Here is a 17,503-nt window from a genome sequence, read left to right on the forward strand (position 1 = left end):
CTCTTCGCACTATCAAATGGCATATGATTTGCGAGTCTGCAAATGACTTTGGCGTGCCGAAGCATCAGACCGAGCAGAACATTCAGTCCCTGAAAGTCATCCCACTTTGGGGTTTGGACTTCCTCACTCCCACCCACGGTCTCTTCCACAACAAGCTGGATTCAGAGGTTGACAACGTCACATCCGCTAGCGAGTTTGACATCAAGATGAACTTCATTCCAATTCTCACAGCATTAGTGAAGGGTGCACGCGCTATTGATCTTTCCAAGGCCGACATTCACCGCGCAACTCGGGCTCTGGTCAACCTCAACACGTATTTCCAGGAATCGCGACACTGGTCTCAAGTATGGAACAGCGAGACTGTGAAGCAGACTTGGCGCGACCTCTGGCTCACGCCAGATATGCCCAATGCAGTTCCGTCTCGTGAGTGGCTTGACACTGAGCTCCCCACACTCTCATCTCTCGACGTTGCGCTGGAATTATGGTACCGCTACCTCTTCATCTTCTCTATTCCAGTTCCGGACAAGATTCCTGGCGTCTTCCAGGCTTCTCATCACAGTGTCAGCGCTTCATACGGCGTTGTTTGCAAGATTAAGCGCAACTGCACACTTCAAGTCTGGGACCACGCCATCGCCTGGAGAGAAACAAATCTGTGTCTCTCATCTGCCTTGTGCAAGCTTTCCCCATTTGTTCGGAATGCCCTTCTTGGACTGATGCGCATCACTTCTGTTCTGACTTTACACCACGCGGACATCATTCTCCCTTGTGCTGATTTCTTCAACCCTGGTTGGGAAGTGGAGATTGGAACTTGCCAGGGTACAATTGAGCATCGAAATACCTTCCGTCGCAAGATTGACCCCGTCGTCAACGGCATCACTGACATGCAGAAGTTTGCCCCGGTGCAAGAGATCAAGTCAGAACGCCCGACCGTCACCATGCTTTCTCACGTTTGGTATGCGAAGGACATCAAGACCGCGCTGCTAGCTGCCGATATCATCATCAACCAGTGGAAGTTTGATGAATATCACCTCGACATCTATGGTGCTATCGACAAGGCTCCGACCTATTCAACCGAGTGCCAGGAAATCATTGCTTCCAAGGGTCTCCGAGGCCGTGTCACCTTGCGAGGCACGGCTGATCCAATGAAAGTCCTGGAGAACACTTGGCTCTTCCTAAACTCATCCCTGTCGGAAGGTCTTCCTCTGGCATTGGGTGAAGCTGCCTTGACAGGAGCTCCAGTTGTCTGCACGGATGTGGGCGCCTCGCTGCGCGTTCTTAGCGACCCTGATGACTTCTCTCGTTTCAGTGCAGTGGTTGCTCCTAATGATGCCCAAGCACTTGCGAAGGCTCAAATCTCCATGCTGGCTATGCTTGGAGAGTGGGGCCAATATAGCGAAGACAGTGACAATGAGCCGCTGCCAGTTCTCACATCCTCGCCCACCCCCGAGGAAGTGGCCGCCATCACACGTCGCATGTACTCGAAGAGCGAACAGCGTCGGAAACTGGGCATGATGACTCGCAATATTGTTCAGAAGTCATTCAGTGGCGATCGCTATCTCCGCGAGCACGAGCAAATGCTTTGGATTGGAAAGTCAGCCAAGATGATGGCAAGCCGCGCAGCCGGCGACGCAATGGAGCCAGCCGACATCGCGACAGCCGTTGAGCAAACCGCCACCGTTGAAGAAGAAGTCATCACCATTCCCCGAAACGCGGTTCACTCCTGGCGCTCCTCAACCATTTCGGGCATGTCAACTCTTTACAGTTCGGTATCAAACTACCCTCTTCAAAGTTATCGGAACCGTCCCACCTCCGATATTTCTGCTCTGAGTCTGAGTAATGTCTCCACGGACACTGAGTCCTTCGCTCGACTCCCTGTATTTGCGCCCCGGCGCTCTATGCTGTCGCACGATGGTATGCCAGGTAGTAGGTCGCCGGCTGGAATGAGGTCGCCAAATTTGCGAGCTTCTTTGGCTGGACAGCGTCGGCCTCATTCTTATACACGCTCTGTCTCGACTGCCGGCAGAGAACAGTTGCGTGGGTTGAATCGAGAGGATCTGCTTCAATACCGCAATTCGGATGTTAGCAACATCGTGAGAGAAGACTTCTTGCGATCTGGTATACATTTCAGTCACTGAAAAGGCCATGACTGTATATGAGATTCCCTAAATACTGTATATTTGTTTGTTTTGTAATTAATGTTTATTTGTCAAGATGTACTATTTCAACTTCTTTTCTTTACTTGTTATTTGGTTGATGATATCCGAGTTTGTTTTATAGTACCAAAAAGCTAGTTATAATAGTGAACAAAAATCAACAAAATCAATTACTCTTAACTTGAACGTTTATGTGAGACTAGATAGTATGTGAGTGATGGAGAGAGAAGGAGCAAATGTTCAAAGCAGAAGTGAGCGGGGGAGAGGTGTCAAGTCGGCGCCATTGGGTGATGTAGTAGGGAGAGGGATATGAACTAAAGCTAAATAGTGGGCAAAGTATCCGTTAAGAATGTCAAACAAGTCTCTCTGGGCAATAAGCCTCCGAATGGTCTTATGGTATTGGCCTTGATCATTCGGGGGGGAAGAGTGAGGAGGCTTTGAAGAGGCGCACAGGGTCCGATGCGTGCCTACCTTGTCTTTTTGCTTTTTTCCAGGTTGAAAGATCAAAACCAGGCCAGTGCATATTTGGTTTGTTTTCTTTTCCCTCCTTCCCTTTTTGTTTCGTTTGTTGTTGCCCTTCTATATACCTGGCCACCCATCGTGCCTTCCAAATGTATCCGTTTGCCGTCCCCACTTTTCTACCGGAAGTGGACCGTAGACAGTATAACTGAATCCGAGCCTCATACAAGAAGGCTACACACGAACTACTAGTACTCGTACAGTATGGACACTCTTATCACCAGAGGCTATAACACATTTGATCTCAAACCTAATAGATTTACATGAATGTCCCATCAGAGCCAATTCACGCACCGCACCCAATCCAGGCTGTCTACCTTGCTACCTATCACGACGGCTGATGTAGAAATTGTCCGAGGACTAAGCAGTCTCCGCAATAGGTTCACACGATAGAACAGGGCCCCGAATCGAACACGGGCGACGCGACAGATGTCACGATGGACTAACAAGTAGCCCAGGGCTGGTGCACGAAGCACGTGAAAAATGGTATTCGATATATCGCATCCGATACAGAGCTTATTCACTTCCGAGGAAGGAATTTCAAGGCATGAATCTCGCCTTGCGCTCCACCTTACAGCGCGAATGGGTGTTTGTTTCCTAATATGGCAGAAATAGCCCCCGGGGGAGCAAGTAAGTAAGTAAGTGGGAAGAGTAGAATAGAACAGACGTCATTAATGAGCATTGGTATCATCTATATCCCGATCAGGTAAAGATCCGGGTTCGCTTGACCGGGCTGCCCATGCGCAGAGACCCAGCCCCGCCCGCCATTCCGTTCAAGAGTCGGCCCATTCCCTCCACATCGAGCTCGCCTCGTTGCAGCATCATCTGATCGGATTCCGCGACGACTTCCTGCTTCGCGGCCTGCGCTGCTGTGTTCTCGTCCGACTCGACCAGTCGAGGTGCGAGGATCATGATCTGATGCTCAGCCGCGACAAGAACGTCGAAGGTCTGCCGCTCCGCCGCCCGGGAAAGACGTGCCGGGGCTGGGAGGTGGCCGATTGCCTGGAAATTCTCGCCCATCAAGTTGACGTCTTGGAATGGAGTCACTCGGCATCGGTTGGATGCGTCAAAGGTGCCGCTTGCCCGCACGGCATTGCGCCAGAGAGAAATCAAACTTGGGATGGCGGCACTGTGGTTACCGTGACGAAGAAGAATTGATTCATCCGGAAGGCCTTCTTGTGATGAGGTGATTTGGCAAACGGAGATTTCACCGCGGAGTGAAGGGCTCGCAGCGCTCATAGAGCCCTTAAGAAGCGTATCCTCGCGCACTCGCTTGGTGGACGGCGTCATTGGCGCGAACCGTGGTCGCTGCTGCTCCGCATCCGATTGTGTATTAGACAGTGGTGCCACGATACGACCACTAACTGCGTATGTGGTCAGCGAACCACCAGTGACGCCTTGTACGCTCGACTGTCGGTGCAAAGGGCCCTTCATGGTACCAGGCCCAGCACCTTCGATATCCCAAACGCCCCACTCGCCGTCCGCGAGCAGTACCATAACAGCTCGTCCACCCAGGACCCAATTCGCATCAATAATGGTCTTGCGACGGGGAATACCTGCGGAGCCGTGCTCAAATCCGGGATAGAGACTAATTAGCCATCGACCCTCTGTGTCGATACTTTCGTAGTCCTCGTTCGCGCTAGACGAGCGGCGCGAAGATTTTGAGGGCTTCGGGGCAGAAAAGCAAGAGTAGATCTTGACGCAACCACTGTGAAAAGCCACCAAAATATTCGAGTGGCGAGCCGAGGGGTATGAAGAAGGATTGAAAGCAATCTTTTGAGCTGGTGATGGCAAGGCCCGTCGTTGGGTGACAATATCTTCCTCAATGAGCCGATGTTGGGTGTCTTTGTTAGATGAATCTTCTCGGATAGGAATCCGATTTAGTAGGAGGGCGCCAGATCCCTCGGCGGAGTGTGTGGCAACCAGAAGATCCCACTCCCCCATCCCTGTCGCCCGGCTGCGTGATTTGCGACGATCATGTTCCTCCTCGAGTTCCCGGCAGGTAAATGCAAGTGATACACCGCGTGGAATATCTTGGTGAGTCACACCTCCATTAACAGTGAAACTCTGGACGCTCCAACTCGCCATATCGGTCTGTTCAGGGTGAGGCGGAGTGAGCGGGAGCGCGACGACCCGTGTTGAAAGATCGGAGCAAACAGCTGCAACAACAATCATATTCTTCACGATGGGTGGGAATGGATCAAGTGGCGAGCGCGCTTCTTCGGGTTGGACACCAGGAACTGCAATATCGAGCACTCGGCTGCCCAAGGGGATATCGATCTGGCGTAGGATGGCCTCAAAAGGGAAGGCAGGGTTGACTTCGGATTCTTCAGTGCTGAAATCATAGCTAGGCTTTTCTTGAGATGTGGACATTTCTGGCGCATCTTCCTCATCAGAGTCAATGATCATAACCGAATCTCCTCCATTGTTTCCAGAGCTTTTTTCTTGCACAGAGGGCTCAGGCCGTTTCAATTCGGAGAATTGTCTGCCGCCTCTCCAAATGACTTTCAACCCAGTTTCATATCCATAAATGATGATCGAAGAGCCGTTCCGAGCTCGAATGGGATAGGCTTTAGCTGCGTGGACACGATGGGGGGAGTCGATAGCTAAGAATTTGCAGAACAGATCGCATTAGTCACAGAACTTGATCGCCAGCCACTAGGTAGATAAATCATTTACCTTAGCTGCAAGCCATCTTCTCGAGATCGAGCTAGAGGAGTAGTAGGAAAGGAGGGCATTGCGCCGGTAGCAACGCTGACAGGGTGCTGAGCTTCAAGCACAGGCGCCGAATGGCACCGCAGGGATGATGAGCAGGCTCAATCTCAAGATACCAAGCTCGTGAATCGTGTGGACGAGGCCCAGGTTGAAAGCGAGGGAGAAATGTGTCTTTGAGTCGTAGCGGTGGGGGTTGTGGTGGTGGTTGAGAGGGGAGGAAGTTGTTGTGGTCGGCAGCTTTGCAAAGAAGTTGGAGTTGGGGCAGACAGCAATGCCAATGCCAATGCCGATCCAATCCCGCCCGCGTTCCTGCGCGTCTGCATCTCCCACTCCGAGCCCAATCCCGCAACCAAACATTGAACGACATCAACACTCGACATGCTATCCGGGCGGAGCACACTCGACTGAAGCTCTGAAAAGGTCTTGGCCATGGAAATATTTACTCCAGCAGGTCGAGCCGTCGGAAGATTATTTGTGACGGCGCTCTACGATCATTACTGCGACTACTAAACAACCACAACCCACCATGGCATCCGTTCGCTCACTCGGCCTTCACAAACCCTCGGCCGTCTCCTTTTTGGTTACCGAGGGACTCCTTCCTCCGGATCCTTCTGAGGATCAGTATCAATGGACAACGTGTGTGGACGCAAATGGATTGACTGGGCCCGTGGACGACGAGTTGGTGTGGACATCGCATTGTGTGGTATGGACTCGCGCAGGGATGGTGAAGAGAATTTTCCGATTGGATCCTGAGAAAGAGGAGATTCGGCACGCACTATTCACCCAATTCGCGGAGGGCCATGTTAAACGCTCTGTTCACGAAGGTCCAATCAGTACAAAGCCTCCCACGATTAGCGCCAGGCCGAATGCTCGAGGAGCCAAACAATCCGACAGGCAAGCCGCCGAAGCCACGCGAACAAATCCAGGTCCTACATTGAATCTCCATGGGGAGGAACAAGCGGCAGTGGTGGCTCCCCAGCGCGTCCATGAGAAACTATCACGAGCTCTGGTGGTCGTACTCAAATCACAAGCCCATATCTTTTTTGTTGCTGGAAACAGCCATACAATTCCTCTTCCTTTCGAAGTTCAGTCTGTATTTGCTACACCTCAAGGCCTGCTCTTCCAAAGGAAAATTCCGGACGATGATGGGGGTCGCCAACAGCCAACTGCGCCTCCCAACTCTTTCCTAGCTTCTTCGTTGTTCGATCCTCGTGCTTCGCAATCGCAAGATACACCACTATCACACAGCAGGGGGAGACGTCAATCATCAAAGCGTTCTGCTCTCCACGGCTCATCATGGATTCCGAAGCCAACCTCAACCACTGACATTCCTCGGGTCTTCTCACTCATCGATCCTCATTCGGAAATGGGGTTAGTTGTGACATCACAGAACACACGATGGAAACAGAGTAGCATGAGCAGTGCCAAGCGAAGACCCTCTGGGCTGGATGTACTTGATCCTGCCGATGAGATAATCTACATTTCACCCCAAGATGAGCTTTCTGGTTCAGGCCAGGTATCTATTGGCGCCCCTCTAATTCTGGTTGTCACTATAAACACAACTACAGGACTTTACACTGTGTGGACTGCGCGCTACAGAGATGATGAACCCGGTGGTTCAATCAAAGAGAAGACTCGCCGACACACAGAGGGTACTCAGTCCAAGAGGCGCAGTTCGCACTTTGGAATGGCAACCGGTGCAACGACCCCAGCTGCACGACCCTCAATCCGAGAAAGCTTTGGACCCTGGACGGATAACAAAAACGGTTCCCAGTCTAGGGAGGGGAAGAATGACTCCGAAGATGACCTGGCCTCTAGAGTCGCTCAGGATTTTGGCGATGTCGGTGTGCCTTTGAAGACATCAAGGCGAGTCAGCTCACTGCTTGCCCGAACAGATCTTGCTACCAGTCAAGATCGTATCACGTTCTCCGACCTTGCGACAGGCAGTCAGTCCAATGCCTTACCCCATGGTAGCTTGCGGCAATCTATAGGCGCTGGTAGCACTCGGGGTAGTTTCGGTTTTAATCCTCGTGGCTCCCTGCCTCCCACGTCTGGATCTGTTTATAGTGCTGCGGGCAGTGTTGCGGATGCGCCCGTCGACAGGCTACTAGAGGAACTCAACAATGATGTTTTGTCCGAGGGATTCGAGAATATTGCTCTTCGCGAATCAGCATCGGGCCTTCCAGAAGAACTTTTACTCGCAAAAGTCGAGAGCTTCTCTTCAAAGTTTTCGGGCAACTTCAGGGCTTCTGGTTCTGCTTCACAGGCCCAGCATTTGAAGGTCTGCACCTTGGCTTCATCTGATTATAGCAGCACGCGTAACGGAAATGCAGTCTCGGTGGCTGTTTGTATCCTGGATCACGATTCTCGGAACATGGCAATTGTGAACCTGAGAGCAGAAAGAGTCGCTGTATCAAAAAATCGAATGGGAAAGAAAGCCAGCAGCCGAGACAAGCGCCCATTGCTAGTTCATGCAACAGGCATCCAGCATGCTCCAAATATTTGGGATACGTGTCGAGTCATAGACGGTGGAATTTCACGTATTCTAACACTGTCTGTTACTGATAACGGAAAGCGTGAGTTGTCCCTACAAACGCTCTGGGGTAGCCCAACAAAGATCGAAGTCCCGGTTCCCTTACAGCTTCACGAGCCGCATGGGATTTCCGCCAACGAACTTGTCACTCGCCCAAGAGATAGTGGCGTCAACCGGGTCATGGCAGACCCTAATCTTATTTTTGAGTCATTTGATCATGGCTGTTCAAAGGGAAAGATTGATGTGGTTGATACTGAGAATCAACGGCATAGGCTGCAAATCCTCATGGAGCCTCGCAATGGTCTTGTGAAAAGGGTCCTAAGAGTCTGCAAGTTTGTGCTTCGTGAATCTGAGAAAGCAGGTGACGGCATGTTGGTAGCCTGGTGGGAAGTCATGAAATGGCTGCGAGGCAAAAGAGGAGATCGAGAACGATCTTGAGTTCACCGCGTTAGTGGTTGTTCTATTCTCTTTGGCAGTCCCGTTCATCAAACAGCCTCCGCCCCAAACTCCAGCGAAACGAACTCGCCGAAAGAAGGGTCTTCTCAGGTCAAGCAGTGGTGGCTACGTGGACTTGGAAAGCTGGGAGACTATGCTCGATTTAGAGTCTGGCGCATGTGGCTCCACCGCGCCCTGGATGGCAGGCAGTGCCTGGGGTTGGATTGTGGAACAAGATGCAATTGAGGATCTTGCTACCCGCGACGGACAACGAACACCTAAAATGGACCAGCCCGCCGCAGGTCGTTCCACACATCGCCACAATACTTATCTGACTAGATGCACATCGCTGTGTCGTGAATTTCTCCAAACTCCGCAGGGCACCAGAGCGTTTGGTTCAGAAGGCTACTTGCCTATCTCCGGTTCCTTCCCCGAAAGCACTAGATGTACTGCCTTGGGTACTATCCTCGTGGGCCTCCACCTGTTCCGAGAGGAGCAGAAACTTTCCACTTGTGATACTGAGGAATCCCAACATCCTCTGGGACTGCTCGCCCCAGTCCTCGCTCAGCTTGGTGGCTGGCTCGGTTGGGAATCCTGGGGTTGGAACGAAGACGCCTACTATGGCACTGAGATGGCTAGCATGGAGCGTTGGAACTTTGAAGATACTCGAATCTCACTGCTCAATGTTCCGGCAGAGCCCTTTACTCCTCCGTCAATTTTTGCTTTCCTCATGGTTGCTGCACGCCAAGTTTCCACTCCATTCCTGACTCTTCTGGATATCGTCAGTGCCTCGGACAGAGCCCCCAGAAAAGGGCGGATGTGGCAAGAATGCTTCCACATCACACCAAGAACGTTGGCACTGAATGGCTTTCTCTCTGACATTCACAATGTGTCGACCCACCTAGAAAAGATCAAGCTTCTTCATCGCTGGGGCTTAACTAAGAGCATCATTGATACATTCCCTGAGGGTGTCGGGGCGCCGTTATACGAAGCAGTGATGCAATGCCAGATCGAGGCTTCGACATCTTGGAGTTCAACTTTGCTGGAGCTTATCGATCGAGAGGACCTCTATATGTCAATGAATCCTGTTCAAGCTCCTTCGTTTGCATCGCCACAACAGCCCATGGTGTCTCATGATGCAATCCGTGATTTCCATAACATCAGCACTTCGGCCTTAGAGATTGATACCATCAATGCCTTTGAAGCTTCTGCCGAGGCTGATCGTTTCTCTGTCACTCGTTTGGTTTTCAGGGAAGATAAACGCTTCCTAGAGGCTGCTCGTCTTCTCAATCAATCCAAGGCACCCGTGGCAGATTGCGTGCCCGAGGCAGATTGGACAGACTCCGATTTGCTCGAGGCGCAAAAAGAGATCGTCCAGCTTGTGTCGTTCCGGACACTTTCCACTCCTGCTGGCCGTGCCATGATCTCCTTCAGCGGTCGTTTACCACTGTTAACGGAGAAGCTGCCGATCCCATCCTTCTCTTTGCAATGTGTTATGAAGCCATCGAATGTGACTGTCTCTGCTGATAGGTCTGCATTTACGGAAGAAAAGGTTTGCTGGGCTTTCTTCCATAACGGAGTGTCCACCGGTCTTGCGATTTCTAAGGCTTCTAAGGGAATTGACACTTCCTGGATCTTGTTCAATAAGCCGCAGGACCTTACGAACCGCCACGCCGGGTTCCTGTTAGCTTTGGGTCTGAATGGCCATTTGAAGTCACTAGCCAAATGGGTGGCTTTCAAGTATCTGACACCCAAGCACACGATGACATCCATTGGCCTATTGCTTGGTCTTTCCGCATCATATCTAGGCACAATGGATACGCTCATCACGCGTCTACTCTCTGTCCATGTTACTAGGATGCTGCCTCTTGGAGCAGCAGAACTCAATCTTTCCTCTTTGACTCAAACAGCCGGTATTATGGGTATTGGCCTGCTTTATTGTGGCTCGCAGCATCGGCGCATGAGTGAGGTTATGCTGTCGGAGATCGAAAACATTGAACAAGAAGAACAATCTGCTTCTCAAGAAGATTTGCGAGACGAAGGTTACCGCCTAGCTGCCGGGTTCGCTCTGGGACTCATTAATCTAGGCAAGGGCAAAGACCTTCGAGGAATGCGAGATATGCACATCGTCGAACGCTTGCTGGCCATTGCCGTTGGTACCAAAAATGTTGATCTGGCTCATGTTCTTGATCGGGGTACTGCGGGCGCCACAATTGCCCTTACCATCATCTTCATGAAAACCAACGATGCAGTGCTGGCCAAGAAGGTCGACATTCCCGACACCACCGTGCGCTTTGATTATGTCCGACCGGATCTCTTCCTCCTGCGTACATTGGCGAGGCATCTCATCATGTGGGATAGCATCTCGCCTAGTATGACATGGATCAAGGAGAGTCTGCCAAAAACCTACCGTCGGCGATCCCGCCTTACTAGTATCAACCAGCTCCGGAGTGAAGACATGCCGTTCTTCAACATTCTCGCCGGTCTTTGCTTTGCTCTCGGCCTTCGCTACGCTGGATCTGGTAATACACAGGCGAGGGACCTACTGCTGTTCTACCTAGATCAGTTCATCCGCATCTCGCGGCTCCAGGTGACAAACTACGATGCCAAGCTTGCCCGCAACTCAGTTAGGAACTGTCAAGACGTCGTGGCTCTATCCGCGGCCGCGGTCATGGCTGGTACCGGTGATTTGGCACTATTCCGACGCCTGCGCTCACTTCACGGTCGAATCGATCCTGATACACCTTACGGCAGTCACATGGCAGCCCACATGGCAATCGGCATGCTCTTCCTTGGTGGAGGTAGCCATACACTCGGCACATCCAACCTCGCAGTGGTATCCCTGCTCTGCGCCTTCTACCCCATCTTCCCAACGACCGTCCTCGACAACAAATGCCACTTACAAGCTTTCCGTCATCTCTGGGTCCTAGCCGCAGAACCGCGCTGCCTAGTCCCGCGCGACCTCGATACCCGCCGCCCAATCTCCATCCCCATCACAATCTCCTACCACGTCGGCGACACTCACACCATCACCGCCCCATGCCTCCTCCCAGACCCTAGCGGTATCACTCGAATCGAAGTCCGCGGTCCAGACCACTGGCCTCTCGTCCTAGACTTCAGCCAAGACGACACCCTCCGCAATAAATTCCGCCACGGCGATCCATCTGTCTACCTCCGCCGCAAAGCAACCTACACCCCATCCGGCGCCCCAACCTCCATCTTCGCCTCAACCCTCACAGGTCTCAGCGAGGCCCAAGACATTCTCCCCACAGCCGCAGCCACAGTCTCAACCTCAGCCAAGGGCCTCCCTCCATCCGCCCAGCTCGGCCGCGAGTCCTTACTTTCCGGCTCTCTGTCTCTCGCAGCAACCCCAACCCAATCACCATGGGACTGGATCTTCCAACTCCCCTCCCTACAAGGCCTAGATATCCGCGAACGCTCCCTCGTCCTCCCATCCTCCTTCCCAGCCCCCTCCTCGCGTATCTCCACCCAACCCGTCACCGCGCCCCCCCTGGCTTCGCACTTCGGCCGTCGACTCGAGACTCGCGCTTTCGCATACGGTGCGGAATGTCATTCAATCTGCCCGTGGTCGGGGCGCGGACCCGGACCAAGTCCGCGATAGAATTTGGCAGCTGCGTCTCTTGTTCGATTGGCTTGAGCGCGTCAATTCTGGCGATGAGTCGAATAGCTTGACCTTGACTGCGCAGAACGCGTCCCAGTCCCAGTCCCAGTCTTCTGGATTGTGGTTGCGGAGGGACTTTGTTGAGGAGGCGAAGTGGCGGATTTGGGGTGTGCAGGCAGATGATCAGGAACAGAGTTAGTGGGTGTTGTGTGGTGTAGTGTGGTGTGGGTGTATTGTTTAGCAGTTTTCTTTTTTTATGTGTATGTGTGCCTATTTTCCTTGACGGTCTCCTGCATGTGGTCGGTGTTCGTTCTATCGTGTATACTTGAGCGAGTGGGTATTCCTGTACGATATGATATCCATGGTATGACAATGGATGAATTTTAAATCTTATAGTAGCTACATAAACCTTGGCCGCTGGGTTCAAGTTTATTCCCAGGAACCAAGTCCCGATCGACCCACCTTAATTCCAGTTTAGAGATGGGAACCTTAGCTGAGTAGACCTGTTTTCGGAGTAGGATACCCTACATATGGTAGGTGGTAGCCCCGTGTTCGGGACTCTCAGATAAGAGAATTCCCAGATAACGAACCACAATAGGTAACTTATCCTTTTCCCAAAGTCTGGAACGCGGCCCGAAAGTCTCTTTCGGAAGAAATAAAAGCTATGACCATGGGGCACGAACCTTGGAAGTATCTACGAGATGTGGCATGTGCATATCAATTTTTTTTTTTTCGCAAGCTAGACAGACCCACTGTATATCCACAAGTCTAATTCAAAATTCGTCTACGCGTTTACCCTAAGCTACTGTAAAGGAGGGTCTGTATGTACACCGTAGAATGAGGAATCTGTCCTGGGGTGAGTCAGAGTAAATCGTAAGAGCTTGCCACCTTAGGTTTGGCGATGAATGCACGTGGTGAAGACATGAAGGGCCCGGGCGCGATCGCGATCATGCTATTTTTGTGTGTATGTACGTGTAGGGATGAATAAGAGCCTTCCAGGGGTGTTCTAGATCAGTATACTGTACAATTATCTTCAAATTTAGCATGGTCATGCATTTGGAATATAGATAGGGTATTAGGTGCTTATTTTAGAAAGAGGAAAGTAAGGCGAGTTCCATGGCAGCCACAATCAGCCCCTATCAGGTACGGGGCCAGGGTAGGGTCCAAGCACCCCAAGCACCCAGCCAGTCACAGTCAATTACACCACCCTGGGCTGGGGCAATCTTGCCACAGTGCCAGTGCCGCGTGATCGAAATGATAAACGAAAAAGGGATTCTATTATCCGCGGAGATTCAGGGAGATGGGTCTCGACCTGTCAGGGAAGGACAGAGGGAGAAAAAATCACTCATAGAAACCTGTGATAGGCTAGCCGGTTTCGTGGATGGAGTCAAGCTCAAGATATCAAGGAAATTTTCTCATTGATCGGGTGATTGTGGTCGGGAGATCGGCCTGAGACTGGGTGGCAAAATGCAGGATTTGCGCAGGTTTGCCGGGCAGGGAAGCTAGCAGAGCAAGAGCTACGCGGTACGGGAACGGCCTGGGCTGGGCCTGCCAGTGGGTTCGGGTTCCCGGCACACGGGTTTGTTTTCGGTATGGCCGTCCCATGACCATCAGAAAAAAGCGCAAAAAAGCTAACCAGATGTATACTAGGCAAGGAATTGAGAATAGGATATAAACGTGTTCAATGTCCTGCAAATTCGAGTATCATCAATCCAATCCAATTCACTTCACTCCTCTTCACTTCACTCCTCTTCACTTCACTACCACTCCTCACAACTCAAATACCAACTCTCGGTATCTACCACCCAAACAACCCTCCACAAATCAAAATGGTTGCTTGTCCCTACATCGGCAATGGCCCCTACGGCACCAGCCCTCGCTCGGCCGCCTCCAGCACCAGCAACGTTACCGGCGCTAAGCTCGACGCTGAGCAAATTGAGAGCATCTTCCAGGGCATGAACAAGTCCCAGGAGTCTGTCCCTGCTGGATCTTCTTCCTCTCGCCGCTTCTCATGGTTCTCTCGCCAGTATGTTCATTCTTCACTTTCCCAAAAACTTTGAATATCCGCTAATCCATGCCCCATAGGACCAAGAAGCTCAACCGTCGCAACTCGGAAAAGCCTGCCTCCAAGTAAATGTAAGGCCTGGCCTTGACTATACATGGACTGGACTGGACAAGCCTAGTCCACTCACACACATATACTAGCCTGAGATGGCGAACGAAGATGCTGGGATGCTGCGCATTTGGGCTATAATTTTACGACTTAATTGATGGGAATACGGAATATATAATATAATAGAAAAATATCACAAAATATTTTATAATAACCTTTTCTACTTGAGTTCTTTTTAAAGTGTTCGCTCAATGCTTTTTGGTAATCCTGGCTACCAAGTACAAAGTTCAAGAGCCGTAGCCCTCACTACTCTTCCAGGGGCTGTTGAATCAGCCCTCATGGGACAAGATAGGATCCAATCCACCCGGGCGGATCTCCCATGATTTTTATATTTTCAATCTATACTAATTAACGCCTGGTTCGTGCGAGGAGTTTGAAGTGGATCCATCCTCCACCCGGACAGGGCTCCAGGGCTTGGATAGAGATAAAGTGGAACGGGCTTAGCGACGGGGATTTTTACAGACTACATAGCTACCCACATAATTACGGCTCAGCTCGGTCCCGTCAACAATTTTGAGAACTGAATATGGGAGTAGTCAATCTTAATCAATTTCTATTGGTCAAGAGCATTAAATACGTATACTCATGCAGTCTGTAGATATAGTCATCATGTATGGATCCTAATATTCAATGAGATGTACTAGCACACAGTGACCGTGACCTGGACATCCGTGTACATCTACTGCGCCTGGGCTCAAGGCCTCCTTAGTAAATATATACTCAGGTTCGGGCTGGTTCAGTATATTTCTAAGTATCTCGCATTAGAATTCCGGGTGGGAATCGGGCATGGCAGCCCTAGAGGTAAATGCTGACACGGGTTCTCTGGCATAAGTAGTAGTAGTAGTAGTAGTAGTAGTAGTAGTAGTAGTAGTAGTAGTAGTAGAGGTAGTAGTAGTAGAGGTAGTAGTAGAGGTAGTAGTAGAGGTAGTAGTAGAGGTAGTAGTAGTAGTAGAGGTAGTAGTAGTAGTAGGTGCTTTCTGAATTATTGGATAGAGTCGGTTTTACCTAGGTAGTAGTACTACTATTAGTAGTAACTGAGGTATTTCTGATATCTGGAATGATATATTTTTGGTATCTTGAACTTCAAGTTCTAGACTCAGAGTTGAAGTATGTCATGAATCTATATATAAGCCACGCTTCGATGCAAATTCAACTAACTCAGAGAAATCGGAAATATTTCAAGCTTGACGCACAAAATCGCAAGAGACTAGTACAATTTACGTCGACCGATGTTGACCTTCTCTCAACAAACCCCTATCACCAGCACCACCCTTCTGCCACAACCAAACACCCTCAACAGCCCAAGCAGTCGCACTAGCATGTCGCCCAATACCCGACGCAACCGGCGGGCCAGCATCATTTTCACCATCCTTCTTTCCCTCGTCAGTCTTGATCTTGCCCAGCTTCGAGCTCGAGTCCACCCCACCATCCGCCTCAGTCAACATCCCCGCAACAACACCCTCTTTCTCAATACAGAACCACAACCCCTCAGACAACTGTCCACCCCGCTCTCCAAACTCAGCTTTACCCAGACGATACAAAATCCGACCAAGAACCTGCCACGCAACGCACCGCTGCGCAGGGAAAGTCGAGCGGGATAGAATCGCCAGCTCGGGAATCGTGTAGCCCGCAGCTTGCGGGTCGTCACCGTGGTGATGCAGGCCCATGTTGGTCGGGAGGGAGAGGGAAGTTTCCGGGGCGAGGATGGTTCCGCGTAGCGAGAAGCGGATTGCAGAGGGGGCCATGGAGATGGCGTTGCTGGCGGGGTGGTAGGCGGATGTGGAATCGGGATCTTCTTCTGAGGATGAGGGGGGTTGGAGCCAGGAGAGGGATGAGGGGTCGTGGGTGATTTCGGGGAAGTAGTGGGATTTTAGATCGGCGAGGAAGTTTGGAGATGATGGATCGAGCGTTGGCATTGGTTGCGTTGGTTGAGGGAAGTGGAAGCGTTCGATGGTTGATGGGTCCATGTTTGGATACTCCGAGGCGGGGTGGAGGTCCTTTGGAACGTTGGTTGGGGGGGAGGTCGTCGTGTCCTGGTGGCAGCTTCGGTGTAGACTGGGTAGGGGTAGGTAGGGGGTTGGTGGTTGGTGGTTTCTTGGGTGTTGCTTCTTTGGCCGTGGGTGGGATATCGAAGGAGACCGATTTCTTGGATTGGGAAGGTAATTCTTTCTCGTCCTTCACTTCTTCCGCCTTTGCGGGCATTGATGAGGGAGTGCTGTCACTAGTCTTTTCATCTTCGTCGATCTTTGCACGACGCAAGAAGCGTTCTAGGAGTCCAGGGTCCAGCGATGCCATCAGCTCTTCCCGCTCTTTCTCGATCTCCGCCTCTGACATGGATGCCAGATGGCGGGTGTTCTCCTCCCCGATGGACTTCTTGTCATCCTGTATAGTGGGCGGAGTAGATTTTGTGAGATCTTCTTTTAAAGGCGCAGTAGGAGTGGCTTGCTCAGCACGGCGCTGCTTGAACGAGGAGGGTTTGTTGCGGCGACGGTGGGCGGGGAAACCGGTGGAAGAAGCGGTGGGCGTCGGTGCGGGCGGGTTGGCGGCGGTGGGAGCTCTCTCGCGGATTTCACCGATCAAGTCAAATGGCGAGGCAGGAGGGTTGGAAGGGATATTAATATCGCCCTCGAGGTCGAGAGCGAAACGCTCACCGGGGAAAGCCATGATGGGATGCAGAGGGGAAAAAAGAAGTTCAGTTATGTCAGGGCGGGGCCTGCGGCTCAACCCTTCCAAAAACTAAAATTGGAGTATGCATGCATGGCGCTAACCATAACAGGTTAGCTCTGGCGACGGATGTGCTAGGCTCAAAAAGGGAACCCTGCGTAACCATTGCAAGTCTGGGGAGTTGACGAGGCCAGCTGGACCTGGTACTGCGTACGATTCACTAGCTATCTACACAGACAGTAGCGAATGGTATTATTCTAAACCACAGACTCAATTGATGCTCAATAGATCCTCAACTATTCTCTGCCTCGCCTTCACTCTCACCTATCGTCATCATTCCTATACTTCCCAAGCTTGTTTGATGCCCAACATCTTATCCAATTATACTGCAGATGCGATCGATCTCTAGTTCTAAGACGAGATAGAGATGCGCAACGCCACAGAAATACCCAAATCCAAAGAGAGGGAATCCTGATCCAGGAGGACCCTGTTGAAGGTACACTGGAAGGGTCGGGTCCCCAGATTTCGTACTGCGATCATCGATGCAACAGGCGTCTAGGCCTAAGAGGGTTGCGGAGCCGAAGTAAACGCGGGAAAATGATGGACCACCTCCACTAACGCCAGATCCGCGCGTATCGAAGAGAGGAATTGCATTGAATGACTTCATGAAGAGTCCAATATCACTTGAA

At 51.3% G+C, this 17,503-nt stretch overlaps 5 protein-coding genes across 5 annotated transcripts; 3 read left to right on the plus strand and 2 right to left on the minus strand.

Annotated features, from left to right (window-relative positions):
• Positions 1-23: 23 nt before the first annotated feature.
• On the plus strand, positions 24-2,135 carry N7481_012661 (uncharacterized protein; the record flags this gene model as incomplete). The annotated part of the gene is made up of 1 exon (XM_057271880.1): positions 24-2,135. The coding sequence occupies one exon, from the start codon at positions 24-26 to the stop codon at positions 2,133-2,135; it is 2,112 nt and encodes a 703-aa protein (XP_057116068.1).
• A 1,239-nt stretch (positions 2,136-3,374) lies between these two features.
• Positions 3,375-5,744, minus strand: N7481_012662 (uncharacterized protein; the record flags this gene model as incomplete). The annotated part of the gene is made up of 2 exons (XM_057271881.1): positions 3,375-5,278; positions 5,453-5,744. 2 exons carry the CDS (start codon positions 5,742-5,744, stop codon positions 3,375-3,377), a joined length of 2,196 nt encoding a protein of 731 aa, XP_057116069.1.
• A 169-nt stretch (positions 5,745-5,913) lies between these two features.
• On the plus strand, positions 5,914-12,176 carry N7481_012663 (anaphase promoting complex subunit 1; the record flags this gene model as incomplete). Its single annotated transcript, XM_057271882.1, has 3 exons — positions 5,914-8,281; positions 8,337-11,915; positions 11,968-12,176. The coding sequence occupies 3 exons, from the start codon at positions 5,914-5,916 to the stop codon at positions 12,174-12,176; spliced, it is 6,156 nt and encodes a 2,051-aa protein (XP_057116070.1).
• A 1,630-nt stretch (positions 12,177-13,806) lies between these two features.
• N7481_012664 (uncharacterized protein) lies at positions 13,807-14,111 on the plus strand (the record flags this gene model as incomplete). The annotated part of the gene is made up of 2 exons (XM_057271883.1): positions 13,807-14,003; positions 14,063-14,111. The coding sequence occupies 2 exons, from the start codon at positions 13,807-13,809 to the stop codon at positions 14,109-14,111; spliced, it is 246 nt and encodes an 81-aa protein (XP_057116071.1).
• A 1,256-nt stretch (positions 14,112-15,367) lies between these two features.
• On the minus strand, positions 15,368-16,814 carry N7481_012665 (RPAP1 family protein; the record flags this gene model as incomplete). The annotated part of the gene is made up of 2 exons (XM_057271884.1): positions 15,368-16,183; positions 16,290-16,814. The coding sequence occupies 2 exons, from the start codon at positions 16,812-16,814 to the stop codon at positions 15,368-15,370; spliced, it is 1,341 nt and encodes a 446-aa protein (XP_057116072.1).
• Between the last annotated feature and the right edge of the window lie 689 nt (positions 16,815-17,503).

The sequence above is a fragment of the Penicillium waksmanii genome (genome assembly GCF_028829765.1).
Source record: "Penicillium waksmanii strain IBT 27052 chromosome Unknown utg000010l:1.0-3698451.0:1.0-3701458.0, whole genome shotgun sequence".
NCBI lineage: Eukaryota > Fungi > Ascomycota > Eurotiomycetes > Eurotiales > Aspergillaceae > Penicillium > Penicillium waksmanii.